The sequence below is a fragment of the Rhea americana genome, unplaced genomic scaffold (assembly GCF_003343005.1).
Source record: "Rhea americana isolate MKP2758 unplaced genomic scaffold, rheAme1 scaffold_264, whole genome shotgun sequence".
NCBI lineage: Eukaryota > Metazoa > Chordata > Aves > Rheiformes > Rheidae > Rhea > Rhea americana.
Window position 1 is genome coordinate 1,029,544 of NW_028186384.1, and position 25,105 is coordinate 1,054,648.

Here is a 25,105-nt window from a genome sequence, read left to right on the forward strand (position 1 = left end):
CTCAGGAGGGACCCCTCTTTGCTGTGGGGGGCAAAGCCACCTCCCTGCACTGTGTCTGTCAGAAAGGAAGCTGCCAGCTCTACTCCTGGGGCTACGAGGCCGTGGGTGCATCACTCCTGGCCACTGCTACCTGAGYAACACTGTGGGACTCAAGGGAGTCTCACCCCATGCGAAATCAGCTGAAGTGCCCTGTGCAGCCCAGCATGGATGCTGGTAACCCACATCAGATGCTTGCCTGCAGCACTCCCTGGCCTGCCAGCTTGGCTGTGGCAGCAGTCACAGAATCACAGAATAGTTGAGGTTGGAAGGGACCTCTGGAGATCATTTAGTTCAACCCACCCWACTCATGCAGGGTCACCTAGAGCACATTGCACAGGATTGTGTCCAGGTGAGTTTTAAATATCTCCAGAGAAGGAGGCTCCACAGCCTCAGTCACTGCAGCAGAGCCCAGGGCCCACACTCACAGCTGCTGCTGCAATCCTAGCCCTCCATGTCTCGCTCCGCTTCCCTTTCAACATGGGGCACCTGGAGCTGGTTGAGGTGCTTCACCCACAGCATCCCAGGAGCAGGTTATTTTACAGATTCCCAACAATTCACCCTGCCAACCCCAGTGCCAGTCCTCCTGCTTCTCATCATTGGCATGAATAAGGAGATCTAGCCTGTTTCTCCAATTTGGCCAGATCYTTATGCTGCTGTCCCAGCACCTGCACCCTGCCCTGCCCTGGACTATTGCAGACATAGTAAATATCTCCATTAGCCCATGGGCTAGTGATGAAAATAGCAGATAGAGCTGGATGCACTTGGGAACATCAAAAATCTCCCTCAGTAGCCAAATCTTGCACTTTGAGTCTTGGGGCAGCCAGGTATCCCCATGGCAATGCAACAGGACACATTTGAGGGCTTGCAAGAAGTGGATGGGAGAGCACTGGGAAGGTGAGAGAGGATGGAGAGTGAGGGAAAGCACCTGAAGGAAGGCAGAGCCTGGCAGAGGTGCAGGACCCGGGGCAGCCAGAGCAGGGGCCAAACGCAGCACAGAGATAGTGCTGGGGAAGGGGCAGGACGAGAGGGTGGGGACAAGGATGGGGCCCGGAGGGTTGGCCTAGAGGAGGGACCAGCAGTGGGAGGCGCAGGCTGGGTGTCTGAAGTCGGTCGGTAGTTCCTGTAGGGCTGCCTTCTTGTGCCCGGGAGCGGAGCCCTATGCCCAGCAGGGACATACTGGCATCACCCTGGAGCCCAGAGCAAGGCAGCGTGGAGCCTGCAGCAGCATTTCCATGATGCTGCTCTGCTGGAGCTGGCCCCGGGGGCCATGGACTACACTGCAGGGCGAGAGGTGAGGGAGCACCCCAAGGATGGCAGGGGGACCGGCAGGCTCGGGGGTGAGGGCTCTGTGGGAGGGGCAGGGGTCAGGGCAGTCCATGCCCACTGCCAGCGACCACACTGGCTTGTTTGCCTGGGTGGACAGGGGACAGGCAGGGACAGGGACAAATTCCACTTTCCTATGCAAGTGTCACTGCTTGCAGGGCACAGTCAGACTGCCCCAAAGGGCCACACCACAGCTCGGAGTCTGTCCCAGCCCTGATGCCTGGACACGGAGAGCTCTCGGGAGCCTGCTCCTGCTGGGAGACTGCCTCGTGAAGCTCTGGGTAGGGCAGGCAGTGGGTAAAACCGGCCAGAGATCACTAAGGTCGATACAGGCTCAAGAAAGGGGGAAATTGCCCCATTTCAGTGCCAGATGGTCAGATTGAAGTCTGGCCCTTTAACCCCGCGGCAGAAACACCTAGCCAAGTCCAGCATGGGACATCTGCCCCCGCTCCCCCCCCCCACCCCAGACCTTTCCTACAACTAGGTCCTACAACAACAGGCAGCTTTCCAGCTGTGATGTCCCCATCTCCTGCTCTCCTGGCTTCTCAGTCAGCTCCTGCCATGATTGCCCTTCTTCACCACATGCTGGTGTGCAGCCGCTTGCCCCACTGCGACCCCCAACATACACGCACACACACACACACAGCCGCAGGGTTCGCCACAAGCACCGCACGTACCCCACACCCAGCAATAGGCAGGCGTGTGAGTGTGCTCCCGCAGAGCCTCAGTGTTCACGCGTGCTTGCCTGGCACCATGCTCCCATGCACTTCCACATGCTCCCATGGTCACCACCTCCTCCTCTCACACGCCAGCCTACTCACACTTCCCTACATGCTGCACACGCAACACCTACCCGCTGCCTGCACCAGCACAAGCAGCAACCAGTGCCAGGCAGATACACACGCGTGTGCAGAAGCATGCACGTTCCTGCAGCATCCAGCCTGACTGGGCTCCCCCTCAGCAGGCTGGGATGTGGCTCCCGCGGGAGGGGGAAGGGGATGCGTGGGAGAAGGCAGGCAGCAGGAAGGAAGCCTGCACMGAACAATAGAGGGAAATGGAGGAACTGGAAAAAGACCCAGTGGCAGCACAGTCAGCACAGATGGTTTGGTACGAAGCAGCGTGATTCATGGGAAAAGGCACTCAGTGCTCCGCAGACAGCCTGCAGCTCTGTCCGGGGGCTGCAGGAGCTGTGCCGGCCAGGACTTCTGGGATGCGGGTCCTCCGCRGAGTGGGGCACTGCGCTGAGCCCGCAGCACTGCCCCCGCCATGAGGAGCCCCCCCAGCTCCTCCGGCCATCTCAACCCTCAGGTGGTGGCGAGCAGCGCGGGAGCCCCCAGGGTGGGCTGCGGCTGGGCGCCGGGGCCAGCCTGGCTCTCTGTGGGAGGCTGTCCCCCTCAGCCTGCCTCTGAGTCATGCTGACCTCTCCCATGCCCTCACCAGCAGTTAGAAAGATTATGGTCTGGCCCTTCCGGCAGCAGAGCCCTCCCCGAGCTGGCCCCTGCATCGAAGATCATCCCCTGGGAGGGGCCCAGCTGCAAAGCAGTTAGCTGCCTCCAGCAGCCCCCCTCCACCAGGATGCGGCAGGGAGCCTGGCTGCACCCCCGGCTGCGTCGCGCTCCCGTCCTCCRAGCTCGGGAGCTCAGCAGAGCCTGGGCTCGCCTCTGCGCAGCCAGGGATGCCACCGCRTGGCACTGGCTTGCTCTCTGAGAGTGGGAAGCCCGTGCCTGTGCAAGGCCCTCGCAGCCCGCAGGAGGACTGGTTTCTGTCTAGGCTTGGGTCACAACCTCCCTGACAAAGTGGAGTCAGGATCCAGCAGCTCTGGGGAGGGGCAGAGAGGTTTTGGGCTGAGAAACAACAGGATGTGTTCATAATGCCTGGCTTCTCCGTTTGGGAGGTGAGCGGCTCTGAGCAGCTCTGGGGGTAGAGGCAAGGCTGGTGTGGGTGAGCAAGGAGGGCTCTGACAGCATCCCACACTCCCACCGATGGGAGTCAGGCTGACAGCTTGGACTCATTGGTTGCTTCATGGCAGCTGAGACCCCATTCTCTCGTCCTGCTGCCTCCTCACCTCTTTTCTCTCTTCCTTCCACAGATGATGGACTGAGCACCCGTTGCAGAGGGACCCAGGGCCATGAGCTTCCAGTACAGTCCTGACTCTGATATTGCTGATTGGCTGGCCAGCATCCACTTGGAGAGGTACCAGGATGTTTTTAAACAGCATGGGTACCATGTGGCCAGAGATGCCACCTTACTGGATGGTGAGGACCTACAGCAGATTGGCATCACCGCCACTGGGCACCGCAAAAGGATCCTGAACCTGGTGCAGCAGACACAGCTGCTCGGGCAGCCTCTGAGGAAACCTGCAGCAAGAGATGCCCATCCTCAAGCTGCTGCATGCATGGARGCCCTGGATGTGGCCCAAAGGCCCCAGATAGGTGAGGATGCCATGAAAGGAGTGCTGGGAGGGGCTACTGACGTCTCTGAGATGCAGCAGCGTGCTGCTGAGCCCAACCACACATCCCCTCTGGAGAAGGATCCTGCTCCACCCCTTGTCAGGCCAGTTCCCAAGCCAAGGACAGTCTTCCATCGCTCAAAGCCAGAGCAGGGCTTGGCACCCACACCAGCAGCACGGAGCACAGTGCTAACACAAAGCCTGGACAGTGACAGGACTCCTGGGGCATTTGTGGTACTGGAGGGGTTTGTGCCAGGGGAGAGCTCTACAGATCTGGAGAGCCCAGAGGCCAGGCCAAAGCAGCAGACTAGTCCAAGAGCAAACACTACCATGGGTATAGGAGCATCCCGGTCAGCAACGCGGGAGAGCTCTCGGGAGGAGAAAAGACTCCCTGCATCTGTGGATCATGGACAAACCCTGGAAACCTCAGAAAAACCCTCCTCGTCTGTCCCATCTGTGCCACCACGGCTCGGCCACAGGATCACAGCACCCGAGTCCAGCCCAGCAAGCTTGCCAGAGGGTCGCCCCACATCTGACCCTTCCCTGCCTGCTGTGGCCACCTCAGCCAAGACAGATGTTTTGCCATACCCTGGGGCACCTTCACAGCTGGGTTCAGGGCAGGGCAGGCTGGAGATGGTATCCAACATCATCTATGAAGGACTCAAGCCATCTTTGGCACCTACTGAGGACCCAAGAGGGGAGAATGGTCCCCAGGACCGGACTCTCACTGAGCCACCAGGGCCATCCCTGCAGGAGCTGACCTACCTGGTCAACAAGCCTGAGTAAGTAGATGCTTTTCCTTGCCCTGAGGTACAAAACGGGGTGCAGGTCAGCCAGAGTTGGATGCAAAGAGCAGGGCTGGGGTTCTAGAAAGCGCACACGTCCCCTGGGTCACTCATCACCCATACTGTCTACAGCCACAACTAGGCTCCTGGGGGCCTCCATCCCACACCAGGCCCTGTCTGCCTCTGGATGCTAACAAAGCCTCTTTCACTATACTCCCCACTTGTTTCCTGTGTTCTGCACAGAGAGGTGAGGAGGGAAATGTGTCCTGCAGGCAGCTAGATTCCTTGTAGTTTGAGCATCCCTGGACCCTTGAGGGCTCATGCTAAGCCACTGCTGCCACTTCTCAGCACTCAGTCTGGGGCTTCCTGAAAGGTGTGGGTAAGGCTGAGGGCTCGGGCTGACTCGCCCTGGGGCCAACAMAGGAGCAATTAGAGGGGACGGAGGGGGTTGTGCTGGGATGGGAAATGCCTGTGGGCCTCTGGAGACACAGCCTAGCTGTTTCCAGACAGGAGCAGTTCTCAGGGGAAGGGGAGCAGGGATGGTGCTGGGAATATGGAGAAAATGATGCACATCCTTGGAGACAAAGCTGGGCTGAGCCCTCATCAGATGCAGCCTCTGACCTGTATAAACCAGATAGGAAAATGAAGTGGAAAAAAAAAACATCAGCTATCCTGAGGTCCCACCAGACTCTCCACCCTGTCTCAGCTCAGCACAGGCAACCACATCTGCAGTAACCCATCTCTACTCTTCCAGGAGCCCTGGCTGGTCTGCCGCAGGCCTGCCCCCTGTCCCACAGAGACCGGCCACAAAGCCAGGTGAGAGCCCCCAGGCCTTGAGTGTGTGCAGTGGGGCCCTCAGTGGGTGGGGTCCCCTTGGGAGGTCGGAGAGGGGGGCATCCATCCTGGTCCTGCCCTGTGCTCCTTCCTCGCTCCAAGGCAGGGCCCGGCCTTACCTGTGTTTGGGCAGGCATCACTGCTTTGYCAGTCGGCATACCCTGGATGCATGGGGTGCACCAAGGCAGGCTCAGGGATAAGTCCCCCTCCAGAGCTCTATGGTCCTGGCTGGTAGCTGCTTTGCAGTGGGCACCACTGACAGCTGTTTCTCTGCCCACAGACATCGGTGAGCAGCCCATCAACCCCTACAGCGAGTCCATCTTTGGGCATGAGGTCCCTGCCCGGGAACAGAAGGTGAGACAAGGCCTCTGGGGCTGCTGGTGRCTCCTGCTATGGGTCAGAGTGCTGTAGGAGAGACTCTGTGTGCCGCCAGCAACTGCAAACCAGAGAGCCCCAACTAGTGAGACTGCAGTATCTGTCCGGGGGGATGCTGGCTGGGCGCCCTGCTCAGTCAGTATGGCAGGCAGGCTGAGGAGGCCTAGAATGGGAGATGGCAGAAGGGAGAGGATATTTGAATGATATCTCCTTCCAGGGCATGGGCATCCCTTCCAGGCAGTCCTGCGAGGGAGGGGCAGAGCTGGAGCTGGAGAGAGAAGCGTGCAGGTAGGCATCTCCTTTCTGCTTTGGGGGCTCCCTCCTCTGGGGTGCAGAGACCAGGCCTGCCTCCAGGGTCTGTGGTTTGCAAGTGGGGGACATAAGACATATCTGAGGATGGTCCAAGTCCTGAGAGGTGTCTGAGGGTCCTTCCCCGACACAGATTCGCAAGGTAAAGACTGAATTGGCCATCTCTGGAGAAGAGCTGTTGTCTTGCCCAGAGAGGAGAGGGAGCAGCGCTCGTTGGCAGCTCTCAGTGGGATGGTGTTCACTCCAGGTGCCATTAAACCGCTTGTTGGTAGCAGCATGCTGTCCAACAACTGTCAGGAAGGAGAGACAGCTTGGATGTTGGGTCAGTGCTAGGTGGCACTGGACATCCACATTCTGAGTGGAACCTGGCTTTGACTGCAGGGAGCAAGGAAACACTACAGGGGCCTGCCAAGGGATGGGGATCAGAGTGCTTCCTGAAGCCAGCTCAGGAACAGGAGGGCTCCGAGCTTTTGCCAGGGAGATACCCAATCCCCAGACTCTAGAGCAGCAAGTCTGTGCTTGCTGCTGCACCATCCTGTGGGTAATGGCACTGAGACAGCTTTGCTGAAGTTTTTAACTAAGTTAATAAGGTTTGGGGGTTTCTCCTTTGCCCGGGCCAGCAGTGAACTGGGTTCTCCTGGTCCTGACAATTGCAGTAATTTAGATTCTACTCAGATTTGATCAGTCTGATCTTTAGAGATGAAGATGTTTTACCTTCATGTTGAAAAGCCTGAATTAAGACTTCCCTGCCTGGGGAGTCATTCAGCTGCCTGCATTGCTCAGTAAGCCATTCACTGCTGAAAGAGCAGCTAGACCAAGCAGATAGGAGGAGATGCCTTTCTCCTCCACTGAGGTTGTGAGAGCATCTTTAAAATTCTTTTGAAATGTACTTTCCATGACTCCTGATAGCATCTGAGAAAGAGGAAGGAAAGCTGCTCTTCCCATTTAGAAAGGGGAGGGTTCCTTTTCCTGTGTTACTTAGAAGAAGGCAAGTTGCAGTTCTGTGTCCTTCCCCTCTCCCTGTGTCCTTGCCAGGCTGGTGTGTCCTTCTCTCCCTGCATTTCAGGCTTCAGTGTAGGTCAGTTCCCTATTCTCCTGCTTTGGATGTAGGTCACTGCACTGTGGCCTGATGCAGTGTCATGGTGAGCCCAGACGTTGTAGCAGATCAGAATTAGCACAGTRCACAAGAATGAGAATTGCAAATAGCTGTGAACAGGAATTTTGCAGGCAGAAATACTGAAATCTGCTACGGGCCTCTGAACCTACAGTTCACCTCATCCCAGAGTAGGGCTGGACATCAGCCCATTGCTCATGGTGCCCATCCAGCAGCCTTCATGGAGCTGCGATCCCAAGCTGGCACCCCAAGTCATGCCTTCATGTGGAGGCAAGATGGGGAAGGTGCCATCTTGGCTGTGTGGTCTCCCAGGCTGCATTGCTGCTTGTCCCACAGCCCTGCCCAGCACCCAGCACTCTTCCTCAGCCACACACTCACCTGCTCAGTGCTGGGGGCTAGTAATGGTACCGAGGCATTGGCCAGGCACTTGTGGCTCTAACAACACCTCCTAAGCTCTCCACAGAGTGTCTGCAGCCTGGATTCACTAAGAAGAGACAGGATGTGGCCATTAGAAGGGTGCCAGAAGCTGTTCACAGTTTTTTTTTCTCCCAGCCTGAGCTCTAAATAAGGCTGAGAGAGGGATGCAGAGGGTTGAACAACAGAAAGAAAAGCCTTTGAGTATCTTTTGCCCTGTCGTCCCAGACCGCATTGGCCAGCCATCTATTATCCTTCCATTTCTCACCAACTGGTGCAATGCTTTCCTCCCCAGACTGGCCCCAATGGTCTGGTCATGGCCAGTTCTTTATCCTGCTCCCCAGTACCTGGCACCCTGCCCAGCACCAGACCATTGTGGACACAATTAGCATCTCCTCTAGCCCATCAACCAGTTCGTTAAGGGAAATATGTCCTAATCTCAAAGCTCAGAGAGGCCCTCAAACCCCTTTGGCACAGCATCTGCTTCTCAACCTAGACAACTCCTCTGGGCAGTGGTCACAGTGTGAGAGCTGCCTTGTTCAAGGGCCAGGTGTGCAGCTCCAACACCAAGCAGACAGCCTGGGTGCCTGAGCTGCCAGGAGACTGCTCTCCAGTGAGAGAGATGCCCTGAGTTTCTCTCACTGGAGAAAAGGAGACACTGGTCATCACTGACAGGTTGCTACTTATCTCTCTTTTATCCTCCAGGTCCCCAAAAGTAAGTCAGTTATTTAGCCCATAACTTTCAGTTGAGGTAACTAGACCCATTCCTGGCTCCTTGTTGCCCCTACCACCATCCTATGCCCTTCTTTCAATCCTGGATTCTCCATCTTCCACCACTTCTCCTGTGTGACTGCTCAGAGACTTAGGCTGCCTCTGCCCCAACTCAGTGCATCTTAGGCAAATTTCCCCAGGCTCTGCTCTCCTGGAAATACCTCATGTAGTCAATGACTTCCCCTCTCCTTGCACAAGGGACTTGCCTGGCTCTAAGGCTAGTTATCTTCACTGCCTGACACCAGCTGGAAATGGAGAGAACTTGGCCTTTGTGGCCTCAATGTCTGGTAGCCCTCTCGAGCACCTTGTCTTCCAGGGCAGAGCTGGGGGATGGCTTCTGTCCCAGTAAGCTCCATCTACCTTGATCCCTGGCATGTTGAGAGACCCTGTTCCTGCAAAGTTGTGCATTCTGCTTGTCCCAGTCAGGTGTTACTTGTCCACTGGCTTTTTATACTTTCAGTGGCTGTAAATCATGGCCTGGAAGAGGTGCGTGTTTTTTTTYCCATCCTTTTCTCTTTCTCTGACCTATTTAGCAGATCTGTCTCTGGCACTCAAAGTTGATGTCTACCTCTTTGGCATACACAGTACTCCAACCCGTCCCCCTGACCAGTCCATCTCGAAGAAGCTGGACAGTGGACTGGGACTCCAGCCAGAAAAACTGTTCTGCCAAGGCTCTGTTATACTAGTTGAAGAGCAATTTTGGTTGTGTTTTGGAAGTCCCAGCTCCTCATGAACATTTCTCATATTTCTCGCAGACACTGGAACCAAACACGCCATTTCCTTCCTCCACCACCTCCTTGACCCCACATGCTATCCCCCCACAGGTGAGGGCAATGATTTCCAAGACTTTCAGCCATACCTGGGGGCATCTCAGCATCTTCAGCAAAGGGCAAGGGAGATTTAGAATGAAATCTTTGGCTGGGGACTCATCAGTCAGACCTTTGTGATGTTTCAGTGCCACGTGGTGAGGCCCCTCTTCTAAGTCTTGATCTGCTCGCTTTCTGCTAAGCATTGCCTTTAGAGGGGCCTGAGGCTGTCACTACTCTTCCCCTGCTGCCAGTCTCCATGCTGCCAGTCTCTGAGCCCTGTCCCCTAAGTCATCCTGAGGTTTACAGTCCTGGTGATTATGCCTTTCCTTAGATTCTGGCCCTAAATCACCACTACAGATACCTGACCTTGCAGAGACACATGAAAAACTAGTTTGTGTGGTTTCAGCCCAACATGTTCCCAGTCAAACTTCAGGTCTTGCCTCTACCACATAGCTCAGGGAGATCTGCTGCTTTATGGCTGCATGAGGGCATAGCAAGGTGCCTGTCAAGGGTCAAAGCAAAGGTGGATGCAGTATCCTGGCTCCCACATGAGACAGTGATCAAAAGCAAGTGCTTAGAGAAGAATTTAAGATCAGGGSAAATGTATAAGATAATTCTCCCAGTCTGCATTTCTATTTCTAGCCTATGTACTTCTAGCCTACGTACTTGTAATCTAGAGATGGTTTCCTGTATTTAGTACCCCCCTCCATCTACTGCATCTTGTGGTAGGCAGTCCCATGGATCAGCTGCTCCTTTCCTTTGTTGTTCTCTGCCCTGCTCCTGTTGGCTTTCTCCAATGGCTCCCAACTCCTGTGACTGAAGCGATGGTGACCTGCAGAAGCCCCTCTGCCCTCCCCACACTGCTCATGACATCAGAAACCTCTTCCCTATCAGTGACCCTTTCCGAGCTGGGGGGAGCCACATCTTACTCAGGTCTTTCTCAGACAGAAGTTGTTCCAGAGCTTTGATTTCCTCCTTGCCCTTTTCTTTGTCCTGGGGCTGGGCCCAGACTCAGTATCACAAGCAAGTCAGTGGCATGAGTGCTATCCCACTGGTGCTGGGGAGTCTTGGCTGCTGATGGCCATGAATGTATTTCTGCCAATCACCACCGCACCTGGGCAGCTCCCCTGTGAGCTCTTGGACTGTCAGGCATTCTCCAAAACACTTCCTTTGGGGGAAAAAATGTCTGTCTGAGGGGAAGGGGCAGGCTTAGCAGTTTATTTTTGTAATTTCCTTTTATTGTTATCGCTGGATAGTCTAACCAGGTCTGGCTTGGGTTTTTAGCATAGCTTCCCAAGAAAATGAGACTGATGCAGGAGCTCCACCTGTCCTTCTCTTTTCCGTCCCAATCCCTTTGGAAACTGGTAGCCCCATTTCAGGACACTAGAGTGAGGCAGGATGCTGCTGGCAGAAGGATTTTCCAGGTGTCATGAAAGCCAGTAGGGTGGGGGAGAGACGCCAGGTTGAAGCCCCCTGGTAGGCAGGGAGCTGGAATGGGTGTACAGCAGGGTATACAACAGGTAATGTGGAAAGTATGGGACTTCAGTTTGCTGCTCACGATGTGTTGAGGGGAAGGCAGAGAGGCCGGGGGCGGGGGGGGCCGCAGGTTGTGTGGTGGCCTGTGYGGTATCACCTAAGGTGTGGAAAGATTTTTTTGCCTATTGCTCCCAGCCCAGCCTGGGGACTATTTCTGGGCATTGTGCCTTTGGGTTTCTTGTCTTTGTATAGGACTGGCTAAGCCTCAGGCTGCTGATGGCCACAGGGCTCCTGAGTACTGATTCCTTATCCTACTCTGGTCACAGAGTTGTTGGTGTCCTGAGGAACTCAGGGTGGRGCCAGGAGCAGTGTGAGACATCTCCTGAGGGGACTGTATTGATCAGAGGCCSTGTGAGTCCCCATGTGGTGAGCAGCCAAGCCACCACAGCAGGRGTCCCACAGCCCCATTTCATGCAGGACAAGTAGCGAGTGCAGCAGCGATGGAAAGAGTGAGGATGAGGAGACACGGACCAAGCTCATCGACCGCATCATCCAGAATGACACAGAGGGCTACTCCACTGTGGAGTCACCACACGCTGAGGGCGCTCAGTTCAGTCTTCCATCCCACTTCTACCCGGATGAGATCCTGGATGACCTGACYATCTCCCCTTATGCAAGCTACACCTCCCTCTCCGAGCCCCGGCTCACTATGCTCAGGGGCTGGCTGGACAAGCTCTCTCCACAGGGGTATGTGCCCACCTGCAGGGTAGTGATGGGTCAGCCAGGTCCCCATAAAACTCATTTGGGCACAGCTGGTGATGTGGTTGGGCTGGTCACCAAGCCCCATAACCRCTCAGAGTCATTTTGGGAGAGCCAGACCTCCCCTCAGACATCCCAGTACTCTTGGGCCCCCAGCTGCAGTCTCAGTTCTGCCATCCTTGTGGGGAGGTCTGCCTCGACGCATATACAGATGTGGGGTCCTAAGAGGTACCATGCACTTTCCAACAGTCCTGTTCTTCTGCTGTCCYGATAGGAACTATGTCTTCCAGAGGCGCTATGTCCGCTTTGATGGCAAGAACCTGATGTACTTCAGCAGTGAGAAGGTAAGAAAGGTCAGGAGGTAAGCGAGAGGGGAGGCTGCCCCGCCCCATTTAATCAGGGTGTCTTGGCATCATGTGAGCTGCCATCTCCCCTTTTCCTCCCCTTTTCCTCCCTTTGTCCCTCTCCTGTAAGAAGTCTGCATGGCTTCACCATGGCCATGGTAGCATGACCATCTCCCATTTGCCTGGGGAGCTCAAGATGTAGCCCCATCCCACAGGGTAGCAAAGGTCCATCTCCCAAGGGAAGAGATGAGAGTGGTCTCCCCATTCTGGAAGCCTTGGGGAAGACYATGAAGGGATCTGTGCCTCAGACCTCTCTCAATTCAAAATCTCAGGCCATGCCATATGATGGCTCGGTGGCCACCATGTCACAAGATAAGGGCAGCACTCAGCCAAGGATACAGGAGATGTAGAGCGTGTGCTGAACTGAGGAAGTTTTCTCCCTGGGGGTGCTGGCTCAGCAAATTAGAAGTGTGGGATGAGTAAACAGCTCTTTCCTGTCTCACATCCTCTCAGCCTGCCTTGGGGGCTCTATACAACCCAGAATGGCATGCTGCAGGGAGCTGGTAGCTGCCATGCCAGCCAAGGTGGCAGGTGCTACTGCTCCAGACCCACAGCACAAACAGCTAGGCTTGCCCTGTGTCAGTGGCACCCAACACATGGCCTCAGAGCAGCTGGTGTTGCAGGAGGCCCAAGGCTGTGCCATGGCCCCTTCTCTCTTCTGCCCCACAGTTTTGATGCCAGTGTGCCCTGTAAAGTGGGTCTGCAGTATGTAGGCTGCAGAGGTGCCTGCAAGAAGGGCAAAAAGGGTAATCCCCCCCTGGGGCTTGTTCCAGGAACCCTATCCTAAGGGGGTGATCCCACTGTCCGTGATCGAGATGGTTCGCTCCACCAAAGACAACAAGTTCCAGGTCGTCACCAGCCACCGGATCTTTGTCTTTCGTGCTGAAAATGAGGGTAAGATAAAAAACASAAGAGCTCTTTGGTCCTTGAGGAACCATCCCTGCCTCCCTCTTACTGTAAAAGAGCAGCTCTCACCCCTTCCACACCTCAGGCCGCTTGACTGCAATGAGTAGTTAGGCTCCTCTGCCCTGCCTGTGGTGGGGAGTGCCATCCCTGACAGGCACTTTACTCCATGCCAGCTGAGCCAACCTGGTCAGAAGGGCTTGAACCCACTTGCTCACACCTCTACTCCCTGTACAGCCCAGAGGAATGAGTGGTGCTCCACTCTGCAGAAGAAGGTAACGGAACAGCGCTTGGTGGGCTCCCAACCCCGGCCTGCCAACACTGCTCACTGCCAGAAGTCCGGCACCCTGGAGCTGAAGGGTCAGAAGTCCAAGGTGTTCGCAGCCCTGAGCCTATCTGAGATGTGGCTATACAAGAGCGAGCAGGTTTGTGACAATGCCCCGTGGTGAGCACAGTGGTCAGAGCAGGTCCCAGAAACCCTGCTGGCACAGAGAGTTGTGCTGACAGTAGMTGGAGCAGAAAGCAGCAGAGGGATGGAGAGAGCTTAACCAGGTCTGGTGCCAAAGGGGCTGTACAGACGCTGGAGTGGAAGAGGGAGGATGGAATGGATGAGTGGAAAGTTTGAGATCCTGCATCCCTTCTCCATGAACCTTTAAAACATGGCATCTACAGTAAGAGTCTGGGCTTGAAGACTTGGTTGGTGCCGGGACCCCCCTCTCCAAGCAGACCTCCCTCCCAGTCGCCTCACTAAGACCAAATTATCTTCATCTCTGCAAAGCGTTCAGGTCTTAGTGACACCAGATCACCCCAACACATTACAAGGCAGTTGGCTCAGTGGCCACTAACTTACCAGCAAACACACCTGCTGCAATACACGCTTATCCTGTGGGAGGCAGCAGATATCTCCGTCAGCAGCCCTTTGCACCCTGACAGCTGTCCATGGAAATCCCCACCTCCTTCTGCTGAATGTTCTCACTACCCCTGTTCTTCTAATCATCTAATTTTCATTTTACCTGGCTTGAAACAAGCAGGTATCAACCATCTTTGGATTTTGCTCAGGTCGATATTTGCTTTATGGTGTACCTGATTCAATCTGTTGTGGGCTACCAAAACAGAYGGATTTGAAAGGCTGGGTTTCAGAGGTTTGGGGCAGAATTTGCCTTTCATTTTAGGGTATAACATATTTCCAGGGGGCTTTATGTCAGCCCATATGGGACCACTGAGAGAGGTGGCTGTGTCCTAGGTATGGCAGGTCCTGGCAGAGCAGGCCATCACCCATCCACAGGGATGTAAAGCTGAGTGGTGCAGRGCACAGCTACCTCGCTCCAAGCCTAGCATCACAGGCATGTCCAGGGTCATATGCCCACCACAGACATGGGCCCAGCACTGTTGAGCAGTGTCACCCACATCACCACTCACCAGTGTCACTCTGAATTGCAGTTCTTTAAAATGGGCATTGGCATCTGCTTGATTGAGATGCGTGGCTCCACTATCCGGGAGGCCAAGAACCGCAGCTTTGAGCTCATCACCCCTCTCAAAATATTCAGGTAACTCAGGCGCCTGGGCAGGATGAGGTGGGGAGAGCGTCTGGGCACTGGGCCCCAGGATTGGCCACTCCGGGCCCATGAGTGTTTGGCCGCATTTGTGCTTGTAGCTTCATGGCAGAGTCAGAGAAGGAGAAGCGCGAGTGGATGGAGGCCCTGCAGGAAGCCATAGCTGAGACACTCTACGACTACGAGGTAGCGGAAAAGATCTGGTCCAACAAAGCCAACAAACACTGCGCAGACTGCCAGGCTCAGAATCCCGACTGGGCATCCATCAACCTGTGTGTGGTCATCTGCAAGCAGTGTGCAGGCTAGTACAGCTCCCTGCAGGGCACCAGGGTGTACAAGGACAAGTGGGTGCRTGGTAGGGGCAGGGGGCAAACTGGCATTTGTTAAGTAGGCCAGAAGGGGACGCTGGGATGATAAGGAGGACTATGTCCAGCTAGCACCCAGGTGACACATGAAGGCTGGGTGGGCAGGATGCTGACTGGGGTATAGGTATGATTTTGGTGCCAGTTACCCTGACAGAGTCACTGGATGGATGCTCACTTGCTTGCTCCCCACAGGGCAGCACCGGAGCCTGGGCTCCAATATTTCCAAGGTGCAAAGTCTGAAGCTTGACACCAGCGTCTGGTCCAATGAGATCGTACAGGTAGAGGCACTTGGGACAGGGAACTGGGGCCTGCATGGCACTCCCAGGGGTCAAGCTGCTTTCCCTGGCAGGGTAATAGCCTCACAGCCTCCCCTGGGATGTGTGGACATGGGTATGTGGGAGTGAGAGAATACTGAGCATCCTGCTGCCCCTGGCTGGGCCTGGCACTATCCATGATGCCAGGACTTTCCTGTAGCTCTTCATCATGCTGGGTAATGACAGAGCCAACCGGTTCTGGGCTGCTCGCCTCCTCGCCACTGAAGGCCTCTACCCTGATGCAAGTGCTGAGCAGAGACGAGACTTCATCTCTCGCAAGTACCGGGATGGGCGGTACCGCCTGCCCCATCCCCACTACRCTACCCAGGATGATGTGCTCCAGGTAAGAACACTTTGGGGTGCATATAGGATGTTGGAGTGCTGGGAGTAAACCCAGAGCTCTGGATCTGAGACATCAACAGCTCCTGCTTGGCTGACTGTGCCCATAACCCCACTCTGGGCTGCCCTGTTGAACAGTGGGCAAGGGTGGGAGATTGTGCTCCTGCTTTGCCTGCCTTTGAGCATGCCTGGCAGGAGGTCAGGGAACTTAGAAGCTGCAACATGGTCACTAGGGGTGCATGTCTCATTCTAGGCCCTGTGCGCTGCGGTGACTGGACCAGGCCTGCTCAAGACTGTCCTGCAGTTCTTCTCATCCTCAGAGGCTGGGCTGACAGCTGACCCTGGGGCCTACGAGGTGTCCCCAGGAGCTGACCTGTTGTGGGGCCCAGAGAACAAAAGGCCCAGGAACCGTTCAGGTAAYGAGGACACTCAAGTCTTGCAATGGTTGTCATGGGGGGCTTCCACTTTGTCACAGCCCTTATCCCTGACAGTACATCCCACATCTACAGCACAGCAAGGGCATCATAGTTCCCTGAGGGACCTGAGGTGCCCCACTACACCCCTCTTTCAGGATGGGGCAGGGTGATAGATATTGCCAGAGCCCCTTTTCTGTGAACCCTCCCTGCCCAGAGCACCCCGTTGCCTAAATATGCATGAGTGGGGTTGCACTGCCACCCTGGGGGCWGTTTTGGTGGATGCCTGTTCCCGTATTTTCAGCACTGTGCCCCACAGGGAGTCCCAGCACAGGAGAACCAGGCCCAGAGGGCGTCTACAATGAGATCACTCAGCCAGTTACACATAGTGGGTACCTGCACCGGGCCTCAGCCCTCCCCAAGCTCCCAGGCACCAAGAAGAGCAGAGACGGTAAGCGGGGGAGCATGGGAGGGCAGCCCGCAGGGTGCCCGCCCCAGCACCACTGACAGCATGTTCCTGCAGACTTCCAGCGCAACTGGTGCTCCCTGGAGAAGGCCCTGCTCTTCTTCGAGACAGAGAAATGTACTGAGCCCTTGAGCCACATCGAGAGCAGGGACCTCCTCTCGCTGGGCGTGAGCAAAGCCCATGCAGTCACCAGCCCCGGCTCCACAGAAAGGTACCCCAGCTTTACCCACAGTCCTTGTCTGCCCATGTCAYGGTTACCTGCCCTAAATGGAAGCAGCACTGGCACAGATGGACCTGCAGACCAAGTCCCAGCGACCCTGTGGACATATAGAGGGCAGGGATAGGCATTGCCCCCTCACTGGGAGCTTGGTGCAGTTTAGCCAAGGTGATGGGGCAGRGGATCTGAGCGAAGGTTCGGGGTGCGAAAGGCTACTTGTTGGGCTGGTTCACTCTTTACAGGTTTCGCTACACCCTCGAGCTCTTCCTTACTGGGGAGAAAGTGCAGCAGCTGGGAATCGATGGGCCRGACACATTGCAGGCCTGGGCCAGTGCCATTGGCAAGGTGAGCCAGCCCCTGTCCCTGGGCTCCCAGCACTGCTGACTGGTCCCTGGGCTCTGTTTCTGTTTCCCCAGTGTTAGACTGCTCCCAGATATCCCCGCAGCTGGGCCCTATCTTTACCAGGCTCTTCTGTTCCTTCGGTCCCCAGTGGTTCACGCCTGTGAGTTGTCACTGCCTGCTCGGCTATGAGTTTCAACGYGTGGGCCAACTGCGCTACAAGTGCATGCTCAATCCTGAGCAGTGGCAGCAGGCCTTCTTCATCCTGCAAAAAGCCCACCTCTTCATCTGCCCCACTGAGGATGATGGGGCTGAAGACAGTATCAACCTCCGGCGGCTGCAGGAACTCAGTCAGTGTGGCAAGGGGGGGGAGCTGCTCTGCTGCCCAGAGTGGGCATGATGCAGCAGGAGGCCATGGGTGACTGATCTCTCTGCTCCTCGCCCCAACACAGGTATGGTCCCCCCARCAGAAACCCCGGAAAAGAAGGAGCTGCTGATTCTGGTGGAAATGGGCAGGTGAGCCTTGCAAGGGGCAAGAATCCCATTCATGGCTCCAGAAGGGATGGGGAATGTGTCCCAGTAGGCCAAGCAAACTCAACAGGCTGGGGCAAAGATATTAATGTGTGGGCAAGCGCTGACCCCAAATCAGTAGTGCAGACACTGCTGGGGCAATAGGGTTGGGGCCAGCCCTGCTTGTCTCCTGCCTGAGGATCTCTCAACAGTGTACGGTGCCCTTTGGCTCAGCCTGGCTGTGCCTTGCTCCCTGTCCAATGCCCCAGAGTCAGACTGTGTTTTGGGGGAAGGGGGTGGTAGCCCAAGCTTCAWTCCCTGTTCTCTGCCCTTGTCGTTGTCAGGACATTTTACCTGCAGGGCTTGTCGCGGGCAGACTCCACAGCATGGTACGCAGACATCCAGGCATCGGCGGGGGGCCGGGGTAATGCACTGCGGGACCAGCAGCTGAGCCGTGGGGACATCCCCATCATCGTGGAYAGCTGCATTGCCTTCATCACGCAGTATGGTGAGCACAGTGGCTTGCTGGTGGCATGGCATGGGTGGGGACAGCATGGCCAGAGAATTCTCTGGCACATACAGGACAGTCAATGGGTCTGAGCAGTGGGGAACTATTCTCTAAGCTCCAGCACCAGTGGAGCTTAGCATACCTGAGCAGGATTGGGCCTCCATGACTTCACTTCCATTCCCAAGGGCTACGGCACGAAGGGATTTACCGCAAGAATGGAGCCAAGTCCCGGATCAAGGTACTAATGGAGGAGTTTCGGCGGGACGCRCGCAATGTCAAGCTGCGCATCAATGACAACTTCATTGAGGATGTCACAGATGTGCTGAAGAGGTTCTTCCGAGAGCTTGAGGACCCCATCTTCACCCTGGAGCTGCACCCACAGTGGAAGGAGGCGGCAGGTACCTCCCTTCACCCCAACCCCTTCTCCACACTGTGCTGCCTGCTGGGGACACTGGAACTGGGCCTGTAGATGTCCCTCAAAATGGGATCTCAGTGCTAGCCCCAGTGCCATGTTGGCTCTGGGTTTGTCTGGCTTGATGATTTTCCCTGACCCACTTTCCTCCTTCCAGGAATCTCCTCAAAGCCCCAGCGCCTGGAGCGGTACAAGGAACTCATTCATCGCCTGCCTCGTCTCAACCACAAAACCCTGGCTGCACTGATCGGGCATCTCTACCGGTGAGCGTGCCCCTTSACCACCTCCCCAGAGGGACCCCTGGTCTGCCTGGCATCCCCAAGACCCTTTGGCAGGGTGGTCTCCCCACTGGCCAGGAAACACTGGCTCCCATCTTCTGCTCTGCCAGCTCCTGAGCCTGGTGCTTGTGTATGCTGGAGGGTGCTGCTCTGGGACATCTCAAAAGGTAGAAACATTCCCAAAATTGCCGTGCAGCAGGGGGAGAGAGGAGGTTGRGGACTAGGCAATACCCCCTTGCAGGATGTCAACTGCACCCATGTCCCAGAAGAAGGAAAAGAAACAGACTTCTGTCTGCAATTAAGAGCAGGATATGAGGTAGTGTTCTGGTTCGATAGCAACTGGAAGTCCTGCAAACAGGAACTACCCAGCATGAAATTCCCATTCTTGGTAATCTGGGGAGCTGGGGAAAAATGGGCTGACTTTTTAGGTGAGTTTGTAAGCGGTGGAAGAGAGTAGCTTGTGCTGGCCCTTCATGCTCATGTCCTCTTGCCCCAGAGTACAGAAATGTGCTGATCTCAACCAGATGAGCACCAAGAACCTGTCGCTGCTCTTTGCACCCAGCCTCTTCCAGACCGATGGCAAAGGGGAGCATGAGGTCAAGGTGATGGAAGACCTCATTGACAACTATGTCAGCATCTTCAATGTAAGCTCCTTGTAGGGGCTGCGCCAGCCCCATTCTGCATTGGTCCCATGTGCCTTCCCCTGCATCCTCCTCTGCAGTTCTATTCCTCCTCCATATCCCTCCATCTTGGCCCTGGGTGCCTCAATCCATATCTCCCTCTACCTTAACTCCATCCCCCTCACCATGTGCCCTTCCTCCAATAGATTGATGAGGACCAGGTATCCCAGATGGATCTGGAGAAYAGTCTGATCACCACCTGGAAGGACACCCAGGTACCAGGAATGCACTTTTTGATGGCCTCTGCCACACTGGGGGCTATGGGCTTGTGAGATTATCTGGAGGCTAGGGCAGCTCTGCTTCCCAGCCCCTGCCCCGGGTCCCCCCCTGTTCTTCCATACTTCCCTGCAGCATGGGCAAATATTTGAGGAAGGACCTCTTTCACCTTGTCTCCCCTTCACTAATCACTGAGCCTCATGCCCAAGGGAGAAGCAGCCCTCTGCTCTCTGAGATACCATTTCCAGCTCATGGGGACAGGTGATACATACCAGAACCACTCCGGCATGGTACCCAGTGCCACTCTTTCTTTCCCCACAGCTCTCACAAGCAGGAGACCTCATCATTGAGGTTTACCTAGAGCAGAAGCTGCCTGACTGCTGTGTCACCCTGAAGGTGAGTCCCAAGGAAGGGTCATGTTGGAAGAAGGGAGGAGGAGGCACAGGTTCCTCAGCACTGTCTGTCCCTGGTGTGTCCGGGGCCATGCCCACTGGCAAGCAGACCCATCCCACCACCACCACGCCGCAGCTTCCTGTGTGTCTGGCCCCAGGTGTCCCCCACAATGACAGCGGAGGAGCTCACCAACCAGGTGCTGGAGATGCGCAACGTGGCAGCTAGCCTGGATATCTGGCTGACTTTTGAGGCCCTGGAGAATGGGGAGCTGGGTAAGCATCATGGCGATGGTGGAAAGAGGATGCTCACAGCATGACTGGGCTGGCAAGGAGGGGGATAGGATATGGGGGGGCAGTTTACTGTCAGAGAGATAGGCAGAGAACAGGGGGGATGGAGGCTGGCACAGGGGAGATGGCATGGTGATGAGGGTGTCCCTGCTTCTCCAGAGCGGCCCCTGCACCCCAAGGAGAAGGTCCTGGAGCAGGCCTTGCAGTGGTGCAAGCTCCCAGAGCCCAGCACCGCATACCTGCTGGTGAGGAAGGTCACTATCGGAGAGGGCAGCTGTCTCTTCACAGGTAAGGCAACACACTGGTGCAGCGGAGGGTCTCAGTCCTAATGCCAGATAGGCCCAGATGGGGCCCAGAGCAGGACAGCTCTGTTCCAGTTTCCCCTTACCCCACCCACTGTCCTGCAGTCACCATCAACACACCCCTGAGACCATCATGGACATGGCCTTGCCCACAAAGGGAACACATTCTGATAACCCCTGATACCACCTCACATATCCCCCAGGCCACGCTGACCTCCTATCTTCTCTACTGTCCAGGTGCCAAGCGTGAGACCCCCAAGTGTGGGCTTCTGAAATGCCGTGAGGAGCCTCCCAAGCTGCTGGGGAACAAGTTTCAGGAGCGTTACTTCGTCATCCGAGACCGGAAGCTGCTGCTGCTCAAGGAGAAGAGGGTACTGGGGGACGTAGTGCGGCCGGGTCTGTGTTCCATGCACAGGAGGAGAACTGGGGTGTATGGGGAGGGAGAGCCCTGCAGTTGCAGGGACAAGTGGTGGCACTGCCACAGCTGTGCAGGATCCTCTTCCCAGTAGGGTGGGCAGATGGGAGGGCATGTGATGGGCCCCGAGCTGGGCTGTGAAACCCTCTGGCTGTTATTCCCCAGAGCGCCAAGCCAGAGCGAGAGTGGCCCCTGGACGCAGCCAAGGTTTACATGGGCATTCGGAAGAAGCTGAAGTCACCAGGCCAGTAAGTTGGACCTTCACTGGACATGACCTTGGGGAATGTATCCATCACCCCTTCTCCGTTCCTGAGGTGCTGGAGCAGGCACCSTCAGCCCTCAGTTCCTGTAGTGCGGCACCAGACACTCCAGCTCAGCCACTGGGAATGTCCCAKTTCCCACTGGGACCCAAAGCCATGCTAGATCTGGGCCCTGTCGAGCATCCTGATCCCTCTACCCCACCAGCCATGCGCCTATGGCAACATCTGAGATTTGGTGGTCATGCCTCATGTTCTGTGTCTTCCTTCTTTAGGTGGGGTTTCACCCTGACCCTGGACAAGCAGCAGCTGTGAGTATCTGCCCCTGCCATCCTGGGGCTGAGAGGGCAAAACGGGTCCTGTCTCCAGTTTTAATGGGGCCAGGACAGCCAAGTTGTTTATCGTGTTCCTGGGACGCTAGAGGGTCCCAGGCACCAGGGCAGAGCTGGAGCCTGGCTGGGGTGCTCAAGGGCAGAGTTGTGGGGTTGCACATGTGGCACAAGATGGGGGGCAAATGAGCCAGGCTCAAGGGGCAATCAGTGCSCTAAGCTGAGTGGGCAGCCAAAGAGGAGGAGAGAGCTGTGGCAGGCTAGCTAAGAGAGTAAAAGTTGTGCACACTGTCACCGCGGAGACTCGTGCCCATGAGCGCTCCCTGCCTGCCCCGTCTCTGTCACCCTGCTGATCCTYTCCCTATTTCCCTGACCCTGCAGATACTGGGCAGTGTCTAGCACTGGGTCCATAGTGCCAGCACTGGCTGGACACTTTGCTTGTCCCTGATRTTCTTCTAGGGGCAGCAAGGACAGCCAGGTTGAGCTGCCTAGTTCCAAACTGGGCAAACTCCTGTCTCTCACTGAAGCAGTAATTTGGGCATGTGGAGAGTTTCAGAGGGCCGTTCCTGATGCCAGTCATGGGAATGCCTCACTAGGGATCTGATTGTAAATGGCAGCTCCAGGCTCACAGGCAAGGTGACAAGAGGATCTGGGCTTTGTTGGCCCTGCTCCCTGGAAGCCTCTCAGCTGACTCCTTTGCAGGTACTTGGTKTGCTCAGGGCAGGCTGAGCTGTGGGACTGGACCACCAGCATCCTCAAGGCTCAGGTGAGTGAAGGCTTGTTGTGCCACTCAGCTGGACTGGGACAGGCTGGGGGCTAGCAGGGTGGTGTGACCCGCCTTGTCCTTGCACACAGCATGATGATCTGCGCCCTGTGATCATGCGCCGGCGTTCCTCCTCTGACCTCGCTAAGCAGAAGTTTGGCACCATGCCACTGGTGCCCCTGCATGGGGACAGCACCGACGCCACCATGCTTTCTGCCAACCAGACCTTGGTAAGGCCATGGCAGCTGCCCTGCCCACAGGTGCTCCTGCACCCACCCCGAGACCAGTTTGGAGAGGGGCATGTGCCACCCAGAGCCAAGTGGATGCTTTGGGTGCATGTCTGTGCACCCAGCAGTGTGTGTGCCATGCGCTGTGTTTGTGTGTCTCGCCGATTTCCCCATGTGTGCAGGGCACCATGGGACATGCAGGGTTGTGTTGGTGCCCTGGGTGTTGGCAAGGACTGCATGCCAGCATGCCAGGGTGCTGTGCTCTGAGCAAAGCACATGTTGCTGCCCATCCTATGCCTACTGAGGCAGGTTTTCCTGCAGCCCTGACCTGCTACGCGCTATCAGGTGCTTATCTCTGCCTGTCTCCTCTGTTTCTAGCGCCGCCTGCACACGCGAAGGACTTTGTCCATGTTCTTTGTAAGTATCTGCATGTCTGAAGTGTGTTTATGTGGGCTTTGCACTGTGCCTCAGAGCTCCCAAGGGCAAGGGCTCGTTTGCAGCATCCTGCCCATGTTCATGTAGGTACATGTAGAACAAGCCATCCTGCCCACACCGTATGGCAGAGGATGAGGTGGCCATTGCCCTGTGTGTCCTATATGTGGCTCCTTGCATAGTGCTCGTGTGCATAGCCAAGATCACAGAAATCCAGTCCAGCTCCTTACATCGCTCTCTTTGGGCCTTGCATTGCCCAGAGGGGCTGAGCAAGAGAAATGCGACGGAATAGGTTTGTCTTCTCCTCTCCATGGAGTCATTTCTGCCAGGACCACCTGCCCTGCCTGGCCTACAGGCCTTGCCTTGAGTGGCTGTGGGGTCTGCCTTTCCTCCCAAGGCTGCCTCTGCCAGGGGCTGCTAGGTGGGTGCCACAGCCTGCTGGCACAGACCTTGCACAGGATGGGGCCCAAAGTGCCCACCCTTATTTGGTGATGGGCAAGAGAGCAGCACGAGGCAGGAGCAGCAGAAATGAGCAGTGCCTGAGATTGCTGGCACCAGAGCAGAGCCCTGCGCACGGCCTGGGACTTGTGCTAGTGCCCTGGCTCCTCCTGGAAGCATCCCCTGGGGCACAGCAGTGGCACAATGCTAGAGACTACCAGGGCCCAGGCTAAGCCCAAGGGAAAGAGTAAAGACCTGGAGAAGTGCAAGTAACCCAGGGGAGGTCTAGTGGAAGCATCAGCCCCATGGCAAGGGAACAAGGCCTAGCAGGTCTCTCTGGGGAGCACCCGTGTCATGTCCAGGCACGGTGAACTAGGAAGGGGACAGAGCATCTGGGGTTTCCTGGGCTGTGCCCTCACCCCAGCTACTGCATCTCCCCTAGCCCATGAAGATGCACCAGGACTGTCTGGAGGAGCAGCAGGAAAAGGAGGTGGACACAGAGCCTGTCTACGAGGAGGTGGGCAACTTCCCTGAGCTGGCCTCACTGGAGCTGGACCGTGAACTGCTGGCAGACTTGTCATCCATCCCCTCCGTGGACAGGTCCAAGAAGCCATCCCCATTCCCTGAGCAGCCCCCAGCTCCAGCGCTGCGCTCCTCACTGCCCACCAATCCAGCCCAGAGGGTTTCAGGTCCCTCTGTCTCCAAAGCTCTGTCCCTCGAAAGGGGCTTGAACCTTGAGTGCGACAAAAGCCCAGCCCATGGCGGATCTGCTGGGCTCAGACCCACCAAAACRGCCTCTCTTGAGAGGAACCTGGAGCCTTCTCTAGTGCTGGCTGGGGACCAGGGCCAAGTGGCCATGCCAGGGGGCAGTCCCAGCATGGAGACCTCCCTGGAGATCCCCAAGAAGAGGAACATCCAGCCTTCCTCACCCATCAACAACAAATTGATTCAGGAGCTCAGTAGTATCATCCTCAAGAAGAACGAGGGTCAGCACTCAGGCTTAGATCCAGGATTAGATCCAGGATCAGGGCCAGGGYCAGGGCCAGGGCCAGGGCCAGGCCAGCATGTAACATGACTTCCCATGCCAAATGGGTGGCCACGTGACCTGGAGTGGCAGGGGGTCAAGTCACGTCACGCGGCAGGTACCTGGGCAAGGGGCGCTAGGTACCAAGTGATCCCACATCAAGGCGCCTGTATCCTCCCTCCTCTTGGCCTAACCCCAGAGCCAGACTGGGAGCCAAGGCAAGGCTGGGACTGGGGGACCAGGGCACCCAGCAGCTGGCATGGTGCTTCTCCAAGGCGTCAGCCAAGGCTGAGCCATGGCACCGGGGCCATGCCAACACAGCCATCCTGCTCAGGAGGGTGCAGGCTGGAGACCCTCCCATGTGCCTTTATCGTGGGTGGCACATCTGCTGTCTGACAGCCAGACGCACAGGGTCAGGCGCAGCACTGAGGGAAGCAAGTAAAAAGGTAAATGAAAGCAGAAACATGGTGTCTGCAAGTTCTGGCTGTCTGGCGCAGTGCCAGACTGGGGAGCATGACGTGCCTACCTGCACAGGCGCGTGCCACAGTGGATGCGTGGGTGTGCTGAGTGCACAAGGGTTCAACTTTCTTCCCACATGGGTCCTCTGAGACATGTCTCAGCTTTGCCCAATATCCCATCCCCAGTGCTGCACCCTTGGGGGCAGGATGGAGATACCCAAGCTATCCACCACATCCCTTCTTGCATTTACCATGGCATATTGGTGGGGTGAGGGAGTCTGTAAGGAGCAGGACTGGCCATATGTGCCCAGCATATAGTCCTGGCGATGGAGGACGGCTCCTGCTCAGCTGGGGTATTTATACCAGTTTCTTCCATTATCGGAGTAAATAAAGGTTTATTTGTACA

The 25,105-nt window shown here is 56.3% G+C and overlaps 1 protein-coding gene across 9 annotated transcripts; it reads left to right on the forward strand.

Moving 5' to 3' along the window:
• Positions 1-1,136: 1,136 nt before the first annotated feature.
• On the forward strand, positions 1,137-25,105 carry ARAP3 (ArfGAP with RhoGAP domain, ankyrin repeat and PH domain 3). 9 transcript variants are annotated; one of them, XM_085307786.1, is made up of 34 exons: positions 1,137-1,330; positions 3,452-4,593; positions 5,303-5,412; positions 5,711-5,784; positions 6,023-6,093; positions 11,161-11,445; positions 11,732-11,801; positions 12,635-12,755; positions 13,002-13,189; positions 14,205-14,311; positions 14,419-14,618; positions 14,875-14,960; positions 15,157-15,339; positions 15,589-15,751; positions 16,053-16,199; positions 16,272-16,425; positions 16,674-16,776; positions 16,922-17,120; positions 17,223-17,286; positions 17,625-17,788; positions 17,974-18,186; positions 18,358-18,463; positions 18,975-19,122; positions 19,305-19,373; positions 19,696-19,770; positions 19,925-20,039; positions 20,214-20,342; positions 20,594-20,727; positions 20,937-21,019; positions 21,304-21,339; positions 22,060-22,123; positions 22,213-22,350; positions 22,726-22,764; positions 23,660-25,105. In XM_085307786.1, the coding sequence occupies exons 2-34, from the start codon at positions 3,491-3,493 to the stop codon at positions 24,290-24,292; spliced, it is 5,574 nt and encodes a 1,857-aa protein (XP_085163912.1). In that variant the 5' UTR covers positions 1,137-1,330; positions 3,452-3,490; the 3' UTR covers positions 24,293-25,105. The 9 variants fall into 9 exon arrangements, with proteins under 9 accessions (XP_085163912.1, XP_085163914.1, XP_085163915.1 ...); XM_085307788.1 differs by having other exon boundaries at positions 16,068-16,199; XM_085307789.1 differs by having other exon boundaries at positions 11,176-11,445.